At 38.7% G+C, this 23,149-nt stretch overlaps 2 protein-coding genes across 4 annotated transcripts in view; both read left to right on the forward strand.

Moving 5' to 3' along the window:
* Positions 1–20,092, forward strand: LOC117456504 (lysosome membrane protein 2-like). Of its 2 annotated transcripts, XM_034096416.2 has the most exons (13): positions 2–523; positions 5,282–5,442; positions 6,001–6,148; positions 6,336–6,524; positions 6,668–6,759; positions 7,247–7,366; positions 11,443–11,621; positions 14,486–14,604; positions 15,119–15,192; positions 15,297–15,348; positions 17,124–17,276; positions 17,432–17,473; positions 17,788–20,092. In XM_034096416.2, exons 1-13 carry the CDS (start codon positions 401–403, stop codon positions 17,896–17,898), a joined length of 1,563 nt encoding a protein of 520 aa, XP_033952307.1. In that variant the 5' UTR covers positions 2–400; the 3' UTR covers positions 17,899–20,092. The 2 variants fall into 2 exon arrangements, with proteins under 2 accessions (XP_033952308.1, XP_033952307.1); XM_034096417.2 differs by lacking the exon at positions 17,432–17,473 and having other exon boundaries at positions 1–523.
* A 1,120-nt stretch (positions 20,093–21,212) lies between these two features.
* LOC117456275 (nucleoporin p54-like) overlaps positions 21,213–23,149 on the forward strand; it is a 29,424-nt gene continuing 27,487 nt past the window's right edge. For both annotated transcript variants that reach the window (XM_034096094.2, XM_034096095.2), the window contains exon 1: positions 21,213–21,307. In XM_034096094.2, coding sequence (XP_033951985.1) covers positions 21,265–21,307 — 43 coding nt within the window. In that variant the 5' untranslated portion in view covers positions 21,213–21,264. The remainder of the gene's footprint in view (positions 21,308–23,149) is intronic.

The raw sequence follows: 23,149 nt of genomic DNA on the forward strand, positions 1-23,149 counted from the left end.
GGCCCTGGCTGGGAGGGAGTGCAGAGTACGAAGAGACTTCACAGCGCGCTACATAAACCCCGCGGCACTTTTTTCTATTGAATGCGCCTTTGGGTCTCCACTTCAGGCTGATTCAGGGCACCTCGTGGGGTTTAAAGTGAACCGCTTCATTATCAACCGAGTGTAAACAGACTTGTTTCGCTCCTCTGTAACTTGGAAACTCGTACAGCAAACATCTCAAACCGTTACACTCAGTTGCATAGAAGAGGCAACCCCGTGTCTTGAGGAAAGCTGAAGAGTTGTATGCGCTTAAAGCAACTTTCTATGAGTGTTGCAGGGAAACATAGGACAGCTTTATAACGGACATTAAGGTCTCCATTCATCCTCAAGAGTCTCTCTGTGTTTGGGAGCACCTGAGAACATGGCCAGACGCTCCTGCACGCTTTATGCGGTCGGGGTGATATGCGGCACCCTGCTGTTGGTCGGGATTGGTTTAGTAGTGAGCCAAGTTTTCCGCACCTTCATGCACAACCGCCTCAAAAAGGTAAACACACACTTTCATCCTCTTAACGCACGTGATTGTTTCATGATTGCATTTGTTGTGTTTGTCTTTAGAGTCTGTTGAATATGATAGAAAGCACTGTGAGACTATTGGGATTGTACTAGTTTTCAAATTGCTATACAAATCACTGCTTTTTGCTACACCAGAAGATTAAAGTGCATGACTACGTTTTGCAATGTACTCCTTATCATTGTAACAGTCCATTAGGATGTTAAGATGCCAGAAACTGGCCCAACAATTGAACTGCATTGTTATTAATCTGCTTTAAACTTTGAATAAAATTTTTGCAGGACAAAACACTTCGGTGCTGTGTTTGATTTGTTATCTTGTATTAGCCTATGAGATGTTAAGTATTTAGATCTATTCGCCGAAATTGAATATTATATTATTAACGATATTTTTATTAGTGAATTAATCACCTACACATTTGAATTGTTGTGTTTTCGCCATGTTGCACTGCTATGTTTCTTTGCTGCTGTTTTTTGTTTTATATCATGTTTTAGCCTATAAGATATGGTTTCTCATCATTGGAGTTGTGTCTGTTAGTATGACTTACATGTGTTGTATTGTAGAGTGATGGGTTACATCCCAGAAGGAGTGGCTTTAATAAACAACTTGAACTCCTTGAGGTGGAGGAGGCTTGGTTTACAAGAGTTCAGTGGCCTGCCAGAGCAGAAGGGCAAACAGAACTTTCTCTTCCCCAAAGTGAGAGTATTTTCCCAGCACATGTCCCAATGCTTTACATTCCGCCTTCAATGCTTGTTATTATGACAGGAGATGGTTCACAGGCAAAATTCCACAGCTAAGAAGAATAAGCAATCTGCAACCACAAGGCTAGATGCCGCCAAATCTGACCAATACTTTGATTATTAAATGTTTTGTTCTCTTCAGTTGATCGGTTAGTCAATTAATCAACTCATTATTTCAGCGTTCGTAAATAACACTACACATCAAAATTGTGAAGATGTTATTTTCCAATTTTATTTTGTTTTCAGAAGTTGTAATCTCTTGAGCTCCAGACAGTGCGAGGAACATCTGTGGTTGATGATGAAAGGTGTTCAGTTCTTTTGTACAGTAGATTGTTTACAGATGCTTAGGAAAGCGGAAAAGAAGGGTACAAAGACATTGAAGTGAAGTTTTCCAGTTATCAAACATACTGTATGTGATGTTGCAGTTGCGTCCAGGGTTGTGCATCACATTAGTTTGGCCTGTAGGAGGAAGGGCGTGGGATGCGACTTTATCGTGACGTTTAAAGCTGATGGGAAATGGATATTTAACCTAAAATGAACATCAATATTATCATACATATTACACTTTCCTCTTATTCAGCTTAATTCTGCAGTTTAAAGAGTTATTCGATGTTTCCTCGATAATCGAAACGGTGGAGAAGTCAGTCGACCAAATTACAAACACTCTTGTTATCAAGAATTTAAGACAAACATCTTTTGTAGTTCAGTTTGGGTGCATCAGTGAAAGCATTTGCTCAGCACCAGTAATCATACTTCAGACCTCCTGCTTTGTTGTTGTTGTACATTACCAGAAATGTGCTCCATACATTAAGTAATTGTAAGTTAAGGCTCAGATATTTCCTGGATTTCCAATATTTCAGACTGTAAGTGATGTTCAAAGCATTCCCAGAAGGTTCACTTACTCTGATAACAGTGCACACATGAAAGTAATGTTCAGTATTATCTTGTGACACACCTTCATCCTTATTTTCATATCAAACATGCCTCTCCATAACACGTATCAGATGGCGTATCAGAGAGGCTTTGACTTTAGAGGTCATGGGATGTATTTACAATGCTTTCTAGTGCCAGGATTTGCCCCTATTGTTACATTTAAATACAATTACAATTGAATGTACTAATATGTTTCTAATTCATTTTGCTGCAGAAAGTGAACTATCTCAACATATCAGGAAGATCATCATTGGTTCACGTGGTGCATGGATGATGTTTAGTTTATTTTGATCACAGATGAGTTCACAATTGAAAGTTGGATGCTTTGATGTCATACGATAATTGTCGTTAACATGTGAACTCATTTCCTTCAACAACAACATAAATAGCTTACTATTTGTTGGAGTTATTAATAAAATCATCAACCGCTGTAAAGTCCTGTTGAACATCCCTGTTAGTATTTACTTTGAGACTTTTAGAATTACTGCGATAAAATATACTGTTTGCAAATGTTCTTATGTCTTATTCATTCTTTTATAGTTTAATACATGCAGAGACAGAGCAACAGGATGCATTACATAAGCATTAGTTATGCTAAGTAGTTTCCATCCCCTCGAGAGCGTTAACTACACTAACAGGTGGACATGTTAAATAATCATACTCAGTCAAATATATGTGTGGGTGTGACACATGCATAGCGCTGTAGCCACATGGTTATCTACTACCTGTCAGCAGTATGATTGATTTCAGCCGTATCAAGTTCCCCCTTACGCCAGTTGCACCAGTGTGAAAGATCCCATTCCTCAGATACCCTCAGTAGACTAACTGTATGTGCTAAGCCTCTTTCACACTGTGAGGTTTATTGAGAAAGGGTTGGCAGCCCCTCAGCTTCCATGTGAGTCAAGCGGGATCAACAGCCTTCTCATGGGATGATGGTGAAAAATGAGTTGCGTCTGATCAGGAATTTGGTAATTTTACAAAAACTAGACTGTTATTATGGGAAAAGAGGTGTTAGCCCAGACAATAGAGCTACACACACTTTTGTACTTTTACTCAAGTAAAATCTTCAATCCATGTTACACTACTTTCACTAAAGTCAAAGTTTGAAATAACTTTTTTGCCAGCTTAAAATCATGTTCGGACGCCATTATTAATTTCTCACCTGTAGAGCCAATTTCCATATATGTGGCTCGCCAGGCTATGTCTTTTTTGGTCTTTATAATGGAGGAATGTTGTGCCCTAAATCTCGGGATATTTCTCGACAACTAGTCTATGATAATCTCTTCTAAACTGGAATTTTGCCCTATAATAGACTGGATTACCAAGGTCATTAGGTTTCTCTCTTGGCAACATGGATGTCTTTGCCAAACATTACAACATTCAATTTCAATGGCTGCCAAGACGTTTCACAAAAAACGTTTTAACCAGCTGATGGCACAAGAGGAAAAGTCAGCTGATCACATCTAAATTTCCATGAGTGTGTATTTTACCAGTATAGCAGCTACTTTTCATCAACTGTTTCAACCAATAAAGGAAGTTATTCAATCAAAATGAACCTCTTTAACATCTCTGTCTCAGTGCCAACCAGCGACCTGCCACTACAGCAACTTGATATTTCCAGTTGGTGGCCATTGGAAGTTAAGGTCAATGTAAAACAGTTTCCATATCAACAGGCTTGACTGACCTGGTAGAGCTTTGCTAGGTGTACTGAGACAAACCCATTTAGACCATGCAAAGCGCGTACACCACCACAGCCTCTCGCTGCGCCCAGTATTATTCCCGTCTATGCATTTGCCTGCCCCTACTTCAAAGAACTAGCAGAATGTGTATTTGTGTATTCACCTGCTACATGTGTTTTCAAATAGGGAGTGGTGTAAGGGTAGCTGGGGTAAGTACTGAGATAAGAGGGTTTCTCTGTTGCTGTTTTTCATGCGGTATCACGAAGCATGCTGGGAGGTATACTATATTGATTGTTTGAAGCATGAGAGCATGACATAGAGAGAAAATGCGCTCCCTTCTTCGATCTAAGTTGACAGCTTTATTGTCCTTGGCAACTCGGCTAAACTTTTTGTCTCAGAACAAGTAGAGGGGACCCCAAAGGAAGAGGGGGCTAGTGCAACAATGGGACTTTTTTGGTGTGCTTTCTTCATCGTTAAAATACTGACTTCAACTTTGATACAATTAAGCTAAAGTGAGAGTTCCTCTTGATGTGTTGTCCAAAGATACACTCTCTTCCCTTTCCTCCTTCCTATCCTTCGGTGTGTTTTCCAATTCCTCAAAAGATTCAATTTTTTTCAGAGGCAATGGCATCTGCTGTGAGACATTTTTCTTCCATACGGTGTATTTTGAAACAGGATAGTGAAGGTTTTTCATGTCCTGCACTGCACTTCATGAGGCTCAGACCTGAGGAATGCAGCTCAGATCATTAAAGTCGCAGTGCTGCGCTACAAGCGGGCATCCAGCTCTCTCCATCACATGACATGTCAGTCGCTCTCCCCGAGAGGCCGTTGTCATTGGCAACCGCTGACAATGGGGCTGTGCAAAGGTCTCCCCCTAATACCATTCATGTGTGCCGCCGATGCTGTTGTCTGACGCTCAGACAGCAGCTGCCCCCAAGGATGTTTTTGTCCTCTGGGTTGTTTTTTTTACTATGAATAGAAACTTTAAATTCAAACCTTGGTTGCAAAGGTTTTTAAATTTGTTGTAACAAATGCATCATAATTTGAAAGCCACATAAATAAAAAAACACTCCTCCTTACAGAAACAACATACTCCAGACTAGTAGCTTGTTTTTATTTAGTATATCTTGTTTTGTATGCATTGCTTTGATTGTTTATGTGCCAACATGTACAGAGAGTGGATGCTAACTCAAGACCAACTATTTAAATTTAAAATAAAAGTGTTTTAGATTTTTGTTGGTATGAAATGTTGTGCTTAAAGCTTTGTGTTCCTCTGTCAATGGATAGGAGGGCCTTTTGTGTATGAACAAATGGTCTATAACCACATGTTGATTGATTGATATTACATTTACTGAGATTGTTCCTTTATGTCTCAACAGGAGATTGTTTTGGTAGAGGGAAGCCGTGTGTTTGAGTCATGGAAATCCCCTCCCCCACCTGTCTACATGGAGTACTTTTTCTTCAATGTGACCAATGTGAACGAGTTCCTCGAAAGGGGGGCCAAGCCAGTGGTCAAGCAGATTGGACCCTACACATACAGGTGGGATGCAAGAGCACATCAATGCTGCCAGAAAGAAACCGATGTGTCAATACATCTTCCTTAATCTGACATATTGTCAAATATTTGATGTCCTTGAATGTGTGTAGGAGGTGTTCTCTGTTTGCAGACATGTATATAGGTCCACCACCAGATATTAACTTACTCTGTGTTGACTGAACAGCAACAAAAAAGAGTTAAAGAAAAAAACCATTAAATTGGTAGTTTGTTACATTTGTTTTAAGCGTGATACCAAACGTGTAAAATCTATATAAACCAGACTGTGTTGCAGTTTATATTTATTGAGTTTTGGGGTTCATGTATCTATTTGAAATTTAGACTGCCCCAGGCAAACTACAGTACAAAAAATAAGGTTTTGCAAAGTAGAAAATTAGACCTCTTCTTGAATTTCTGTTGAAACGTATCTGCTGCTTCCTCTATTAGGTTTTATTTAATTTGCTGCTGCAAACAGATTTTGAATAAAGGAAGTGTGACAGGAACAACTCTCGAAATATAATGATAATAAAATATATATTTATCTGTTTTATTGTGTTTGCCCAGGGAGTACAGGACTAAGGACAACGTCAGCATGGTGGAAAATGGTGAGAAGGTGTCCGCATACAACACCAAGAGCTTTGTGTTCTTGAGGGAGAAGTCTGTGGGCGACCCAGCTGTGGATAACATCACCACTGTCAACATCCCTGCTTGGGTGAGCCATGAACTAAAGGTCTTACACAAATAGAGAAAAGTGGAAATTAAAGTAGAGGAAAGTTTAAAACCAAGTGAGTGCTTGTGGGTTTATTCTGCACTTTGTTTCGTGTTCCCTCAATGCTGACCGCCTCATCCTGCTTTCCAACTCTTCTCAACTCTACCTCACTCTCACTTCCCTTCTCTAGGCTGTGATGAACGAGTTGAAAGGGAGTTTCTGGAAGGCATCGATGGTGTCCGTCTGGATGAACTCTATTGGGAGTGGTCTGTTCACCTCTCGCACTGTAGATGAATTGCTGTGGGGTTATGATGATCCCTTGCTGGCCCGCATCGCTACCCTCAAAGATGTAGAGACGGTCTTTGGCCTCATGTACAAGGCACGTACAGCTCTTCAAATATCTATTCATTCATTCATTTTGGATTTTGTAATCTATTGTGTAGTTTACAGAGCAAGTATTTTCCATGGTAACACATTTGAGTGTTTTCTTTTAATCAATGTAATAACTTTTGGTCTATTTAGAAAAATGGAAGTCACAGCGGGGAATTTGTATACCACACTGGGGAGAAGAACTACATGGATTATGGCCACGTTGAAACATGGAAAGGCCAAAGGTAGCCTTGTTGCAGTCTCACACAATCACACACCGCCTCTCTGTCTTCATACACTGTAATGACATTTCAGTGGGTAACCTTTGGATTCAAACAGCATATGCACTGCATATTTGCCAATAATACGGATGTCTGTTTGCCTGTTGGTCTGGGCTGCTGCCCACAGTTCAGAGCACAGGACTAAATATCCTGTAAACCTGAATGTATTAATGGATTTTTGTTGACCTTTTTTAACCCATTGCATTGCCTGAGTACGTACTGTAGTCTTTAATTAAGCGTCTTACTCCTGGGAAACCACTCTTATCAACACACTTCATGGGATTTGGCACTGTTAAGATTAAACTGATAATACTGTTGACATGAAACTTACCCAGCACGTAACATTAGTTATTACATTCAATTATTGGTCAACGAGAGGGATCTAGATGAAAATTGTACTTTAAAAAAATATATTAAAGACTAATGTTTCTGACAATATTTTGATTTGCAGACAGCTGGACTTCTGGACGTCTAACCAAAGCAACAGCATCAATGGATCCGATGGAAGTGCTTTCCACCCCTTTCTGGATAAAAATGAACGCATTTACATCTTCACCTCAGACCTCTGCAGGTACAGTTTAGTAGCACAGAGCCTTTTCTTTGTTCTACTGCTTTCATGTGGCATAATTTTGAGATATATAAATCACTTTTGCTTTAATATTTTCTCTTGACGAGTGAGTGTAAATAAATATTACATAAATAGTTAAGTTAATCTGTTTTGTGCTGTGCTAGCACATGCCTCTATGTTTGGCAATGTCTGTCTGTACTACTTATTGCTTTGGTCAGAACTGAAATAGACACACAAGGAATACTTTTCAGTAGTACAGATTCACATGGTGTCCATTGCATGATTTCTTATGTCATTGTTGATCCTGATACTTTTCCTCTAGTGCCACCAGCATTTCAAACTTTGCTCGTTTTATCCAGCACTTTGTTTATGACAACATTTCTCAACCATCTAATAAACCTCTATAAAGAAGCATAGTGGCAGATTAAGTACAGCATCACAGATCCACACTAGCATGGCTATTTGTTAGTCTTATCAGTAATTGCCCAAATCCTCTTCAAGACACTGGTACTATCCTACAGTGCTGTGAATGGGTCCAGGACATGGTTAAACACGACACTCCAGCACGTACACTGCGCTTTGCATCGGTCAATCGGCTCGCTACTCCCTAAATGCAAGTGGTGACCAGGGTACCTCTCTACAAAAACACACTTGCTATCCTAGCTCCAACAAAACCATTTGTATCCCTATTGATATCAGGACTGCAGAATGTCTAGACATCTTTTTTGCAGACTGAAGACCCAGACTGTTTTGCCTGCACCATGGCCATTAACAAAAAAAATTAAAATAGTTTTGTATTTAAAAGGTTTAGCCCATTGGAAGCTAATGCACCAATAGCTTTGGCCTATTGAAGCACTGCATGTTGTTGTTCTGTTCTGAGTTTGAATCTTCAGGGTTTATTGCACTTGTTGTAAGTTGCTTTGGATAAAAACAGAAGCTAAATGAAACGTGATGCCTTTATGAGCGCAGCATTCAACAGACTCAAGAACAAAAATAGGCTTTTATTAGTTCTAATGTATCAGTCAAGTCATCTGACTGCAACAGGAATTAGCTTTGTCCCATTTGACCTACTGTTACCTTGTGTCCCACATATGATTGTTGTTTCTTAGAATGGAGGGGTGATGTCTATTTCTGCTACATGACCTGGCCTGAACATGTTGCACACAGCTCACATCACAGCAGGACACAGGCTTTCGTATCTTGTATGGACATAAAGTTCACAGGCCTTGGATCCCATAATTATAATAACATCCTGATCACTTACAAACAGCAAAACAGGTGACGTCTGTTTTCTCAATGAATCATTTTGAAATACTAACATGGCAGTTTCCAGGAAGTCCTTCATCAATCAATCAATCAATGTTTATTTATATAGCCCAATATCACAAATGTTACATTTGTCTCAGTGGTCTTCACAGTGTGTACAGAATATCAGTATGACAATACGACACCCTCTGTCCTTAGACCCTCACATCGTACAAGGAAAAACTTCCAAAGAAAACCCAGTTTAAAGGGAAAAATGGGAGAAACCTCAGGGAGAGCAACAGAGGAGGGATCCCTCTCCCAGGACGGACAGACGTGCAATAGATGCCGTGTGTAAATTGAAAAGATAATACATTTGCAACATAGGTAGTCCAAATGTTTGGAAATGCATGTGTGTATATAATAGGAAGATGAATCCACGAGGATATCCATCCAGGACCTATGATCCAGGACCACAGCCACGACTCAAGATCCAGCGCTCGCGATCCAGGACACAGGACCGCAGGATCATCCATGACTCCGGATCCCAGCGTATATAGACACCAAAAAGAAAGACATTTGGGGAAGCTGGAACGGCTTCATGAAGAGGAATGTTAGTCGGGAGTATAATGGGAATGAAAGATGATTGAGTGACGAAGGGGAAGGACATTTGTGGGAGTGAGAATGAAAAACGAGAGAAAAATCATTGTTTCAGTTCTTGACCAGCTGGAACGATAATTAATTGTGCATTTTGTTGTGTTATATTGGAAATGTCTGCCAGACATGTTCACTACTTATGCTCGTAATGGCTTTCAGATTTCCGGAGGACTTTAGCCTAGAATGTTAAAAGATGTCCTCTTACACAGTCAAATACTAATGAGTGGATTATTTATATTTATTTAACAACTGCTACGCGTTAAGGCTAGCTGTTTGATGACTGCCTTGCCCTTGCTAATAACTAAAGCTTCTAATTTAGAAAACGGTGACGTAAACAAAATGTTTCTGCAGACGTCCCCCCCCTCCCCTTTTAGTTGAGTATGGAAATAATCTGTTCTAGCGGCATGGTTGTCCCTTTGACTCTGATTGGATGCGTGTCAAAAACCCCTGTCCTAAATGTTTACTCTTTCACCTACTTATTCATTGCCTGGTGGCTTCATCATGGCTGTCTGTGCTATTGTGACTCAAGGGAAGGCTACCTCCCTGTTTCCTGTGCCTTTTAACCTTGATTATAAGAGGAAATCTTAAATTAAGGCACATGTGTTAACCTTTCACACAGAGAGCTTGGCTTAAGTGTTTTCACCCTGAAGCTCTACTAAGAGAAGCTCGCCACTTAGTCTTAAACTTATGTTTGGTAAAAAACATCTGCCACTGATCTGAAGAATAGAATATGAGCTGGAATTCCCGTCTGTCTTGACCTCTGGTCCTGTAACTGACAGCTTAGCCCCATAAACGTCAACATTTTGACGAAGTGTACACAGGTGTCATTGTTCAAATACCACCTTGCATTTTGCTAAATGTACATTTTTCCTAAATCTTTAATTTAAGATATTCTGTCATTAAAAGGTATCCACAAAACAAAACAAATTAAAAACAAAGTTTCTACGTTTAGGTTTTAAAAACAGACACCAACCAAGGTCAGAACTCCCACCCAGTGTTGTGGTGAAACAGCGCCTCCAATGGTAGATAGGTAATATTTGAGGTTTAAAGCAGTACTGCAGCTGGGAGATGGCAAAGGCTTCAAAACTAAATAAATAAATAAAATTGTACTAAACTGAGAAGAAGTTATATGAGAAATCAATGAGGCAAAATTTGCTAAAATCCGAACAACCCCACATTAACGCTATAAAGCTCTGTTTTGTCTTGAAGTGGTAATTGTGAAGAGCATGTCTCTCGCCGGACTGCTTTTCTTTCATTTCCATTTCATGTTAGTGACAAACTCTGTGATACGAGGTACGATTATTATTCGTATCAGATCCAACAAATAAGTAACAAACTGTGCTGAAAAAATAAGCTTGGACGTAACTAATATAACCTAACATTTAACTTATTATAAAATCAGCACATGAAGTTTGAATTATTGTATATATAACTAATTATACAAGTTATTTTAAAATAAGTTTATTCCCCCATCTTCCCTCCATTCTCTTTACCATTGCTACGCCTGTAGTACAATCTCACGTAATCAGAACAAATGTTGGCCCCCACATATTTAGGGAATTTCAATACAAAAGAACCATATTTTAGCTTATCTGACATTATTCTTGCTGTAAAGGTTTCTCATGCCCAGCAGGCTTTCACAGTCCTGTTCTAGAAATGCATACAGCTTTTTACTTAGCTTCTCTCCCAAAGGTCAAGGGAAAGGGCTGTACAGTGTTGTTGCACTCTTGGTGGTCTGAGTAGTGAAGAGCCGCATCCTCTCGACCAGTTGGCAGATGCTGTATGGACTCCTTTGTTCTCACTGAGAGTGATCAGGATTCACTAGGAAAAAACAGGAAAAATAATGACATTCAACCAAAGAGCGGCATTTTCTATTTTACTTCAGACGTACACAGGCATGTTTTAGTGTGTTTTTTTGCCTACCTGGAAACAATTTAATAATTACGGAATAGATATTTGGAAGTAGTTTTTTGGTAATTCAATAGAGTTGTATCACTCTTGCTCTTCCATCAGCCCCTGTGTAACCATTGTAAAATTGGCTTTGTATTCCTATCTTATGCATATCGAGCATTGGAAAGAAAATTACAATGAATTCAGTATTTCTACAGTCCTAAGTGAGAATGATAAGAAAGCTGATTTTATTTCATCATGTCCGGCCATGTTGTCGCTTTACTCTGCAGGTCGATCTACATGGAGTTTGAGAAAGATGTGGAGGTGAAAGGAATCCCGGCGTACCGCTTCACTCCACCACGCTCTGTTTTGGCCAGCAAAGAGGAGAACCCCGCCAACGAGGGTTTCTGCGTCACCCCAAAGGAGTGCCTGGGAACCGGCCTCCTTAAAGTCAGTCCCTGTCGTAAAGGTAAATGTCAGCTTATGCAGCATTTTCTCACCCACGCTTTGCACTTTCCCATGCCTCTCCTTTCACATTTCTATTTTCTGCGCCCACAATCCTATTCTCTCCTGTGTTTTAGTAGCTGTACATCCTACACAAAGACCCTGAGCTTGACCTGGGCCTTCCTAGTGAAAAAAAATCTTAACTTTGAAAGCTAAGATCTTTATTTCTGTTGTCCTGTTCTTTCTGATCTCTCCCCAGCCCAGTTTTTTATTTTTTATTTATCTCAGATACTTCCTTTATTTTCCTTTTTCACTCACAAATAAGCTTTTAAAGAGCCATCCCATGTGACACAGCTCTCCAGCCCTCTCCACACCTCTGCTGGCATCTGACCATGACTGGCCAAGTTGTTGAGGGCGGGTAAGCCCTGTCACCTGATTCTGGCCTTGAATATGAACAGGCTCTGCCCTAGTGCCTGTGTGCACTGACAACAACTCTATTTTGCTTCTGAAATATCATTCATTTGATCGACACCAAATGCCTGTGTTTTGCTATAAATAATATCCCAGGTTTTTCCATTATTACTTTTAAATCATAATCAGATACTTGGTTCAAATAGTTATTCTAACACAAGTGAACATCATGTCTTCTTTTTTGTGTCAAAGTTACATTATGTTGCAAGAAAGCGGATAGATTTGATGCAATACATGCATACTTCTTATTGCAAAACTATATTAATATTGTTATCAAAGACAAACAGACATGATGTTGCTTGCTCAATTAATAGTTTTTGTAAGATGATATTCGTAGTGTACGACATCAACCGTCAACATAAATATTAGGCCCACAGCCCAATAAAACCAAGAATTTGTAGGTCATGTGTTAGGAAAATATCACTCGACACCAGGTTGAGAATCAATAATCAGGCACTAATTTATTCTTGCAAGAAGGAGCAGAATTAAATCACATACAAAGGATATGGTTTAACTCACACACATGGGGTATGTTGCTCAACGGGGCAGGAAAAAACATCAGGCTTATATAGTCCAAAATACAGGAGATAACAACAAAGTCGTAAATCAAGTATGTGTCTGTCTCCTCATAAAGATCAACAACGTGAAATGCCCTGCCTCCTCCTATCATAAATAAGCATCTTTGGGTTCAAGAAAAGCGCTATAGAAATACAATTTATTATTATTATTATTATAAAGAGTCAGCTGCAAGGTCGTACACAGTTCAGAATCACACATGATATCAGTGCATTAAAACAAACCCAAAGAGGAGACAACAGTATTTTTTCCAACATCATGGTACACATTTTTCATGATTCAAAGATTGAAAGGCTTTATTGTCATATGCTACAATAGCTTCAGAGTAGTTTGGGTAATGCTAATCTCCTAGGCTCGTCCTGCAATGCAACACACAACAAGAAATAAGAAAAATACAATGAAAACATAAAAAAACAGACATCAAAATGGTACAACGCTTTTAAAGCCAGCAACAGAAATGTCATTCTACTCAGATAAGGGGGATTTATAAGAAAGTGCAGAGGTCAGATTTAGGGTCACCTCTTAAGGAATGAACACAGTGATTAAGTGTGGCCCACGTAAGTATATCAACACAAATATGTGTGTGTGTGTGTGTGTGTGTGTGTGTGTGTGTGTGTGTGTGTGTGTGTGTGTGTGTGTGTGTGTGTGTGTGTGTGTGTGTGTGTGTGTGTGTGTGTGTGTGTGTGTGTGTGTGTGTGTGTGTGTGTGTGTGTGTGTGTGTGTGTGTGTGTGTGTGTGTGTGTGTGTGTGTGTGTGTGTGTGTGTGTGTGTGTGTGTTGCGCTTGAATGACCTTGTGGGTAGTCACAGGGACAGCCTCTCAGGTGACCGCGAGTGTCCAATGTTTTTGTGGAGAGTGTGTTGCCAAACGCAGGGGGCAGGAAAACTGTCACCTCTGCCCCACTTCTTGTGACTGCCTCACGCAGACAGCATGACTCCGTTCAACACATAAGCAAGAACACCTCACTTGACTACACATTTCCTTATCTGTGAAAGAGGTCATATTGTAGGAACGAGGTTTATCCTGTTTATATGAGGAAGGCAATTAGCTAGAGCGACAAGGTTCTTTATCTGGATATAATATACAGCCCTAAATCGTTCTACAACCGGGGAGGTGATCCATTTGCGGACCTATTGTTTATTTTCTTTAGAAGATTGTCCCTAAATAACTTACATGTCCTGAAAAGTCAGATTATATCTCCTCACTTTCTCTTGAGGACTCTTTCCAAATGTTGTGCTGTTCCCGATGTTCTGATAAGATCTTCAAACAACAGGATATCTGACATTAGATGAGAATGTTTTTACTATGTCGCTGCTTTGATAAATTGGTTTTTATGTGGCAGTGTCGTAAACAGATGCATTATTTTGTAACAACAAACGTACATTATAGAAACTACGTGCTTGAGGGAATTTTCTGGTCTGACCTTAGATGTCCTTACTGCAAACGTTAGCATTTATTTTAGATAAGACTGTTATTCTCCTTAAAGTAAAACCTTAAGAAACACTGTTAGGTTATCCTATTGTTGCCCATTACGTGATGATATCTGTGTTGACAAAGAAAATACTTTAATTAATGATTGTGAATGGGCAACATAACGAGTTGAGCCTTATGGAGACATTTTGCATATAACATATAAATAAACATTTATTAAACTTGTATTGGAGATGAGAAAACGTTGTCACAAAAAATATAGCCCAACATTTGTCATAAAGGCGAACTGTTGTTGTTTTGTTGATTTCATCATTTTTCAGTAGAGAAATAGACTTTACATCATCAGTTGTTGCTTTGCTCTGCTTAACATTGTCTACCTTTTTTTCCTCAACCCTCCCCTCTCCTCTCAAAGGCGCCCCAGTAGTCGCATCCTTTCCTCATTTTTACCTGGGAGAGGAGAAATACGTGGCTGCCATCGAAGGAATGTCTCCTAAAAGAGAGCATCACCAAACGTACCTAGACCTCAACCCGGTAAGCCACCAGGCCGCAGTTCAGTTGCTTCAAATGCACTTTTTAATTGCAGGTATAATTATAACAGTAATGCTGTGGCTCATGTTCTTTCACAGTACACATCTCAATCCACTATGAAAATATGTATTAGCAAATCATTTTATCTCTGCTACCCCCCCTAGTGGCATATATATAGAAGTACAGAAGAAGATATTAAACATCAACATTGTCTTCCGAAGACATTTTGTTGTCTGTTCTGGTGATATAATGCTTCACTTTACAATATTACGTATTGCAAAATGTACATGAGCAAAGGTTATTGCTAGAAATTATTATTACAGAAAATAGCAATAGATATATTAATATTGTATAATAATGTGGATGAAAGAGAACACGCCAACAAACGTTTAACAAAGTCATAGGTATTGGCGTCAAACTGTGGAATTCTCTACAGAATGGTTTAGTGGGTTGTATATTAAAATAAAGTTTCAATAAATGTATAAAGAAAGAATCATAATGACAACTTGGCTTACAGACCACTGGAGTGATTGTACGTGCAAACAAGAGGGCGCAGATTAACATCCTGCTTAGCAAAATCGCTGGATTCCCGTGAGTATCTTCATTTAAACATGGCTATTCTATGTTGAACCAGTGTCTGATTGTCTGCACTGTACATGATTGCTTTTACACTCTTTTTATTGTGTTCACAACAGAAAAACTAGAAGCCTGAATGACACAATCTTTCCCGTCATGTTCATCAATGAGGTAAGAAACTGTAAAGACATGTTCACACTAGATTTGAACACATGAGTTAATCAGTTCATCAGCTTGAAGTTCTTGCAGCATTATACATTGTTTTTTTGGAGGGAAAAGACATAAAACACAATTTAAATACACAATAACATTTAAACAACCATGGCAAATATAGAGAAAAACTTAAAAATAATGAATGCTTTATTTTCAACATAAAAAATAAAGCATATATTATTATTATTATTATTTGTTTTTGTTTGTTTCCACGCCTTCTTCCAACTGATTTGGGATATGAGGCCTATATGACGTGTGCCATATGTGTTGGATATTATATTTGTGGTGTGTGAAAAAATATGTTTGTGTTTTGAATTAAGAACATGTATCGACAAAATTAGCAAATAATAAAAGGCAAGAAAAAAAGAAAACAGAAAAGAATGAATCACTTTGTAAATCAATCAATTAAAGAATAAACACATTGAATTTGCAAGACGCTAAACCAGTCACTAATCACATCTTAGTTTCCTCTACCTAATATATGTTTTCTTTGTCTTTATTACATGGCTTAGTTGAATACTCGATTCTGATTGGTCAATTCAGAACACGTGACACGTTGTTAATACCGAACAGACAGACCGCTGTCAAGGACTTATTGACCGTTGTTAAGGACGCTCACATCTTCAGAAAGAAGTCCGGTCGATTTAACTGTATACAGTTGGGCCGAAAAGCAAACTGCATGCAGTTTGCTTTTCTTACTGGGACAAGAAAAACAGCGGAGAAGTAACGGGGCAGAAACCCTCCTTTTTACGCAGCGGTCCAGACATAGACATCAAACGGCGACACATATTCACTTGCCAGTTACTTTGTCATTAGGGCAGGGATATCTAGATACTTTCCAATGTTTGACATCATGAATTGTGCTACTTTTAAAGCAAGGAGCGATGTTTTCAAATCTGTAATCAAAAAGCTCCTCAAAAACGCAAGCAGGTCCTACCGTTGGCTTTTCAAACTGACAAGAGACGCTCTCACTGTTTTTCAAATGTAACAGTTTGAAAAGCAAGCAAACTGTCTGATTGTCTTTAGTTTTCCGCTGTCGTGTGATAGCAACATGGAGGATTTTAACATTCATTTTAATATATTTGGAGAGCACAGTAATTTGGAGTAATAGTTAGTGGCTGATGAGTCCCCAGTGAAGAAAAGAAAAAGACAAGAGGGACAAGAAAACAGCGGAGAAGTAACGGGCAGAAACCCTCCTTTTTACGCAGCGGTCCAGACATATACATCAAATGGCAAAACATACAGTGTGCAGTTACTTTGGCATCAGGGCAGGGATATCGAGATACTTTCCAAGGTTTGACATAATGAATTGTGCTACTTTTAAAGCAAGCAGCGATGTTTTCAAATCTGTAATCAGAAAGCTCCTCAAAAACGCTATCGAAGCAGTTCCTGCCGTTGCTACGTTAGTTCAAACAGTAACATCGGACTATTTTTCTTCGCGGATGCATGTCAATTTAAATCAATACATACAACTATTTTTTAAATCAATAAAATCATTTTCTAAATCCATAAAAGCATTTCAATTAATATTGGGAGTCATAACGTTACTTTGTTGAGAATGTGGCCATGTAATAAGCGGGATAATGTGCAGCGACTTGGTCATTATGGGGAAAAGAACACCTTCATGCCGATCTAGATCCCTCCGCTTCGCGTCGGGCTCCTGATCAGCCTGTCGGTGTTCTTTTCCCCATAATGACCGCGTCGCAGCACATTATCCCTTACTTAATTCGCAGACTGTGGTGATTGATGATGCGTCTGCGGCCCGAGTACACAAGCTGCTGCTGATCGTCACTCTGGTGTCCAACTTCCCGCTCCTCATCGTGGGACTGGGGGCCATCATGCTCGCAATTTTCATCATCCTCCTGTACAGAGCCCGCAAACAGAAGGTATGACAACACCTCTGACCTGATTTCCTTCTAACAAGCTTAACACTTACTTGCTGTGTGCCAAAAAGTAATTTGTGTTAATTGTTGTGTAATTCAGTCAGTTGCTTAACCACCCACTAATTGCACTGTGCATGTGTTCATGTGTCCCCGTGCAGAATGAAGTAAAGCGCACTGTGTTTACCAAGCCGCTCTATGCTGTAAGTCTTTTTGGTTATTTTGCTGCTTTGTTGAGTCTTAATTGTCGATATACATTTTGTATTCACTTTCTTTTCATATAGTAAGATCACTATATAAAAATGTGTTGTGATGCTGTACAGTAAACCTAGTGTCTGGTTTTAACACAATAACATCACTTAGTAAAAAATACATCTCTATTTAAGTATTTAAAAATGTGTGTGGTAATTTAAGGTGAAACGTTCAAGTACAACAACCGTTTTTGATACAGGTATAGGTCTACAAAGTAGGATTAGATCACTTTTTAACACATTGTATCCTCAATCTCCCTCTTCAGACATCCAATGAAGAGGACACTTCTTACTCTGCAGTGAGTGATAAGGAAAAAGAGGATCCTCAAAATGGAACATATATCGGTTTGACGGCTAAAAGCGAACCACAAGAGTAAGAAGAGAGGGAAAGGTGGTTTTGTACATGGACAACCCTCAGAATCACAAATAGCGATTTGAGTTTTCAGGAGAGAGAGAAAACTGTCAATATCTCCTCTATGATTGGAAATATTTAAAGGGTGTAGAGGAGGGGAACATTCTTTAGTCTCAACCATATTGTACTATATGTACATAATTGTAATGTCCAGGTCACGGTATTTCCAGAAAAAGCTTGACATTCACACAAAAACACTGTGAGTCAGGAGCCAAATATTGCAGTTTGAATCAGTTTGCTAAAAGCTGCAGTTCTTATATAAGTAGAGTTAGAGAGAGCTTTTTATGGTGTTCCTAAACAAAGAAAACACACCCCTTTATACCTCAGAGGTGGGATGAATTTAATTGTAATGACTGAACTTATTCTGTTTGCCTGAATCAGTGGTTCTCAACCTGGGTGTCGCAGGATCCTTTCTGGGTTTTGAGATGGTTGTTGAGCAAAACATTTAAATAACGCAAAGACCAACCTGATCATTGTGACTTGAAAAGGTTGAGAAACACTGGCCTATATCAGATTTAGGTGACTGACAACTGTGTAATACGGCACCCATGAGGATTTGGGACCAGGGTAATGAAGTCTGTAAACTGTGATTTTTTTCTTTTTTAATAGATATTATACGCCACTCTCAGGGGGCATCTGCTCAGATACTATCAAAAAATACTATCATAAAGAAGGGTTGAGAAGCAATACATCATCTCAATGTGAATACATTCAGTGAAACTATTGTTAATTTGCATTTGATCTTAACTAGATGTTACAAAGCATGTTCATGGCTCATTATTGTCAGTTATGCACTGAGGGGGATCTGTGAACATCATTAGCACCACACCTGAGAAACCCTCAGAGTATGTTCTTTTATATATACAGTGTAAGGTGTGTTGAACTGTTCACATTCCTCCCAGTGTATAATGGGGAATATCAGACAAAACACTGTATATTTTGGATGTTTTAGCTTTTGTGAAATATGAAGTTCTCTTTTTGTAAATGTTAATGTAGAAATGTCTCAATGAAGTAAGAGCTTCACAGTTATCTTCTAGTGCCATAATGAGCAACACTTTTATCAGCCATTTAAAGCCCTGAATATGACAAGTTTTTATTGTAAAAACAATGATTCATAATGTACTGAATGTGTGTGTTAACGTATCTATTGCCCTGTTTGACTGCTTACATTAACTCACCGCCATATCAAAATATGATTCAGCTTATTATTAGTTCAAAATGGTTTTTTTATGCTTTTGCTGAAGGCCTTAATAGCATTGTTGGTGCTCAATATAACACCCAACAAGATTTTCTTTATAATGTTTGTGAAAGACTTCATGTCAGGGCAGGGTCTAGCTATTTCTACTAAACCCTCATGAAGGTTCAATATATGAAGGAACAATGCAGTTCTGCCTTTCAAGATTTGTAACTGAATTTATTTCTCCCTTTTATAGTTTTGACATATATTGTCAAAAGAACGCCATGTCACACCATCACATCTCATGAAACTGAGAAATGTTGCATTTATTGTCTTTTTTTGCCGGCAGGGTCACTCTGCACTTAATCACTGGTCAACACATTGTATGTGCCATTAAATGCAGTATAGAAATACTGCAGAATTACTACATTTAAACTCTGTTGAGCCCAACCTTTATTACTGCTTTCATTGTTAGTTATATAATTGTAGGCATACATGAGTTACTTCATACTGTCTCCTCTTACATGCACTGTAATAAAAAAGCAATACATATATCAGAGATTAGCAAAGAAGATTTTCCTTTTTGTGGTGGTGTATACTTTAATCAGTTATGTACAATAGAAAACAACAAAGAAAATAAAATACTTTCTTTTGTCAAATGTACTATCAAACATGTATGAGAGGGGGGGAATAAATGGATGAAACTATATTTTTGCAAAAAGTACAGTATTACACAGTATTAGTGTTGTGGTGAATAAGATAAATGATTTTTGTTGCATTGGTAAACCAAACCAAAACCTAGAAAGCACCATATGGACTGTTAACTGGGCTACTTTTTGCCATGCTTTTATAACAGATTTGATTTTCTGTAATTATAGTTACTGCTATAACCACTAAGAATTATAATTGTCAGGTTATTTTGAAACGCTGACTGTTAATTCTGTTTTTACTGTGTACACAAAATAAAAGTAGTTTCAGTAAAGGTGTCTTCTCTTTATTAAAGCCCTTTTGACTGTTTGATTGTCATCTCAGAGACGTTTGTAGCTAGAAATGTATTTACTCTTAATGTTTAAATACAAAAACAGATGTTTCCAGTGTTGTCATAGGCCTACATTGTTTTTCTTTACAAGTGTGAAGTGTTGGGTGTGTGTTGTTAGGTTCTGTTCTAGGATAAGGCTCTATTGTCTTGGTACAGTATGGAGTAAAGGTAATATCCTGCTGGTGTTTGTGAGCTGGCATAGTATAAATCACATAACAGGATACATCAAAAAATGGAAAACACAGAAACACCACCCTTATTTTACTTTTGACAAATATATCAATCGAGAATATACCCCTACATGACCCACCATTGTAGCTTATTTTACAGTATAACTTTGATAATGTTTTTTCATAAAAGATGTTCTCACAATTTGTATCTGAGTCGCAAGACTAGCAAATCCAGGAGAAAATAAAATGTTTGTGATTGAGGGTATAGGCTACTGTAAATGGAAGGGTCGATACATTGGCCAAGAGGGCTTTGAAGGTTTAATGTGACAATAAAGGTATAGGAGAGAGGGGAAAAAGAGGCAAACACATCGAATTCAAAAGAGTGTCAAAGTTAGCAGGTAGGTAGGTAGGTCATGGGTTCGAGATAGAGGGGAACAAGGTTATGGTTGGGGCACTGAAAATGATTACACCAGACATGCTTGAGTCAGTGATGCCTGCAATAGGAGTCAGTGGAGCACTTAGTTATGTGTAATAGGGGCATAGGCTATAGGATGCAGTGCACTGCATCCTATATGCCTATGCCCCCATGGGATGCAGAGAGAAATTATTAGGAATAATCTGTGGGAATTGTGGATGCCTGAATTGACATTAATATGATTACTGATACTGAGCATAGGTGACAGAGCACAGGCCATGATTAATACAATGTTTTAATATATATGATACGGTGCTAGGGTAGCTGATCTGGAAAAGGAGATTTATAATAGGAGTCAATTGTAAAACAAGCATGGAAAACAACATGTAGGTTTTTTTTAATGCGGTTTTGGATTGACCCCATCAACACGCCTTATCAGACGATGGCGCTAAAGCGCCTCTAAACCGGATGTCAACCGCGGCTAAAGAAAGAAGCAGAAGAAGAACTGCGAAGACGAAGAAGAAGACAACATGGCGTTCAGTTTTGGCGGCGCAGCGGCTAACCCTGCAGCAAGTAAGTTTAATAAACGTGGGAGTAGTTTAATAATGCTGCAAAGAAAGGTGCTACTTACATAGTGTCTAAATATTGTTATTTTGGTGTACATTCACGATCAATTACACTAATAAACGGTCAACTGACAGCGCAAGTTTCTGTCAACAGTCATGAGCGTTGGCTATTTTACCGGCCGACAAAATAAATAATGCGATATGCTTTCTCTATCTGAGACCTGCATATGGCTTTTTAACCAGATTTGGGAATAGTTTAACTCTTTCAAGTAGGCTTCAAGTAAACTGCTCTCTTTTGCTACCCAACTTCACTGCATGTGTCCCGTTATGATGTAGCTAGCCCTTAGCTAACGTTAGCTGTTTTGGCTAATGAACAATCCTCAAGTTTACTCATGTCAACGTTAAAATATGAGCTTCTAGTTTGCAGTGGTGTAAAGTAACTAAGTACATTTACTCAAGTACTTTAAGTGCAATTTTGAGAAACGTGTACTTCAGTGCTTCAATGTTTTGCTACTTTGTACTTCTACCCCACTACAATTCAGAGGTAAATAGTGTACTATTACTCCACTACGTTTATTTAATACCTTTTTTAGTTACCGTAGTTACCAGATTTGGATTAATGATGTGAAATGTAATCAACACAACACAAAACAAAACTGTATTTACACCTGGAGTAAATTCACAAGCTACCCTGCAGTATACAAAGTGATGCAAATTTAGGAGAAGATACTGCGGTACTTTAGAGAATCCAACTGCACTTTCACTATCCGACGTGTTTATGATGCGCCAGCGGACGTCATGAATGTGCGTCTGCTGCTGTGGGGAAACTACAGTTTTCCATACAGCGGACTACAACATGGATGTTTAATAAGAACGAGGGACTACTGGAAACTCATCTAGAGACTCTGCACCTTGCTCTGATGCTGTTTTATGCTTTATGAACGTAGACAATAGAGAAACATATTCTTCATGACCAAAGTTGGAATTGAAATAAAAAAGGAAAGTGAAACTTATGCTCGTCACCCTCTCCCTCCGGTCCACATTAATACAAATGATCCCAATACGTGTGATTGTATGAAAATATCTTAAAATCAATAAAAATGTATTTATTATAAATGTTAGGCCTTAACATCTATCACTGTGTATATCACCATTCAAACATCTTGTAGAAGTTGAACAAACCCCACACAGCTCAGTAAAGACTGTGAAATGTTGACTTTATTTGATCATTTCAGTAAAAACTAACGTTCATATTTCTCTTTTTGATTATGATACTGATGATCGTTCAAAACAAAGCACTTTGCAGGGTTCGTACGGTCATTGAAAACCTGGAAAAGTCATGGAAATTCAAAATGCAAATTCCAGGCCCTGGAAAAGTTATGGAAAACAATATTTCCAAGAGTCATGGAAATGTAACTAAAGTTGCGTCAAATATAATTTACATTTTATCTAATCGCCGAAATAATCTGCGGTTGCGAGCTGTTATGTGCCATCATGGCGCATGGTGTTATTTTTTAATATATGAAGCGCGAGCTGTGTGCTCGAGTCTTCCTGCCTGTCGGCTGAACTCTACTGCTCCGGAATGAGGGTCAGCTACATTATCTACGGTGCGTTCGTTAACTGTGCGGAGTCACTGTGGCACAGAATGCACCGCTGGTGAACAGCTGTTAAAACGGGCCGTTCAGGTGTTCAGAGCAGAGTGCGATGTGAACTGAAAAGTCTTTCTGACGCAATATCGTTTAAGGAATCGTTGAGCTAGCTAGCATTGTCACTATCTGCTAGCTTTAGCCTTCGTTTTCTAATAGTTTTTTTCATAGGCTATAAACAGAGGTGGTATAAGTATAGATAT

This window comes from Pseudochaenichthys georgianus, chromosome 12 (genome assembly GCF_902827115.2).
Source record: "Pseudochaenichthys georgianus chromosome 12, fPseGeo1.2, whole genome shotgun sequence".
Classification (NCBI taxonomy): Eukaryota; Metazoa; Chordata; class Actinopteri; order Perciformes; family Channichthyidae; genus Pseudochaenichthys; species Pseudochaenichthys georgianus.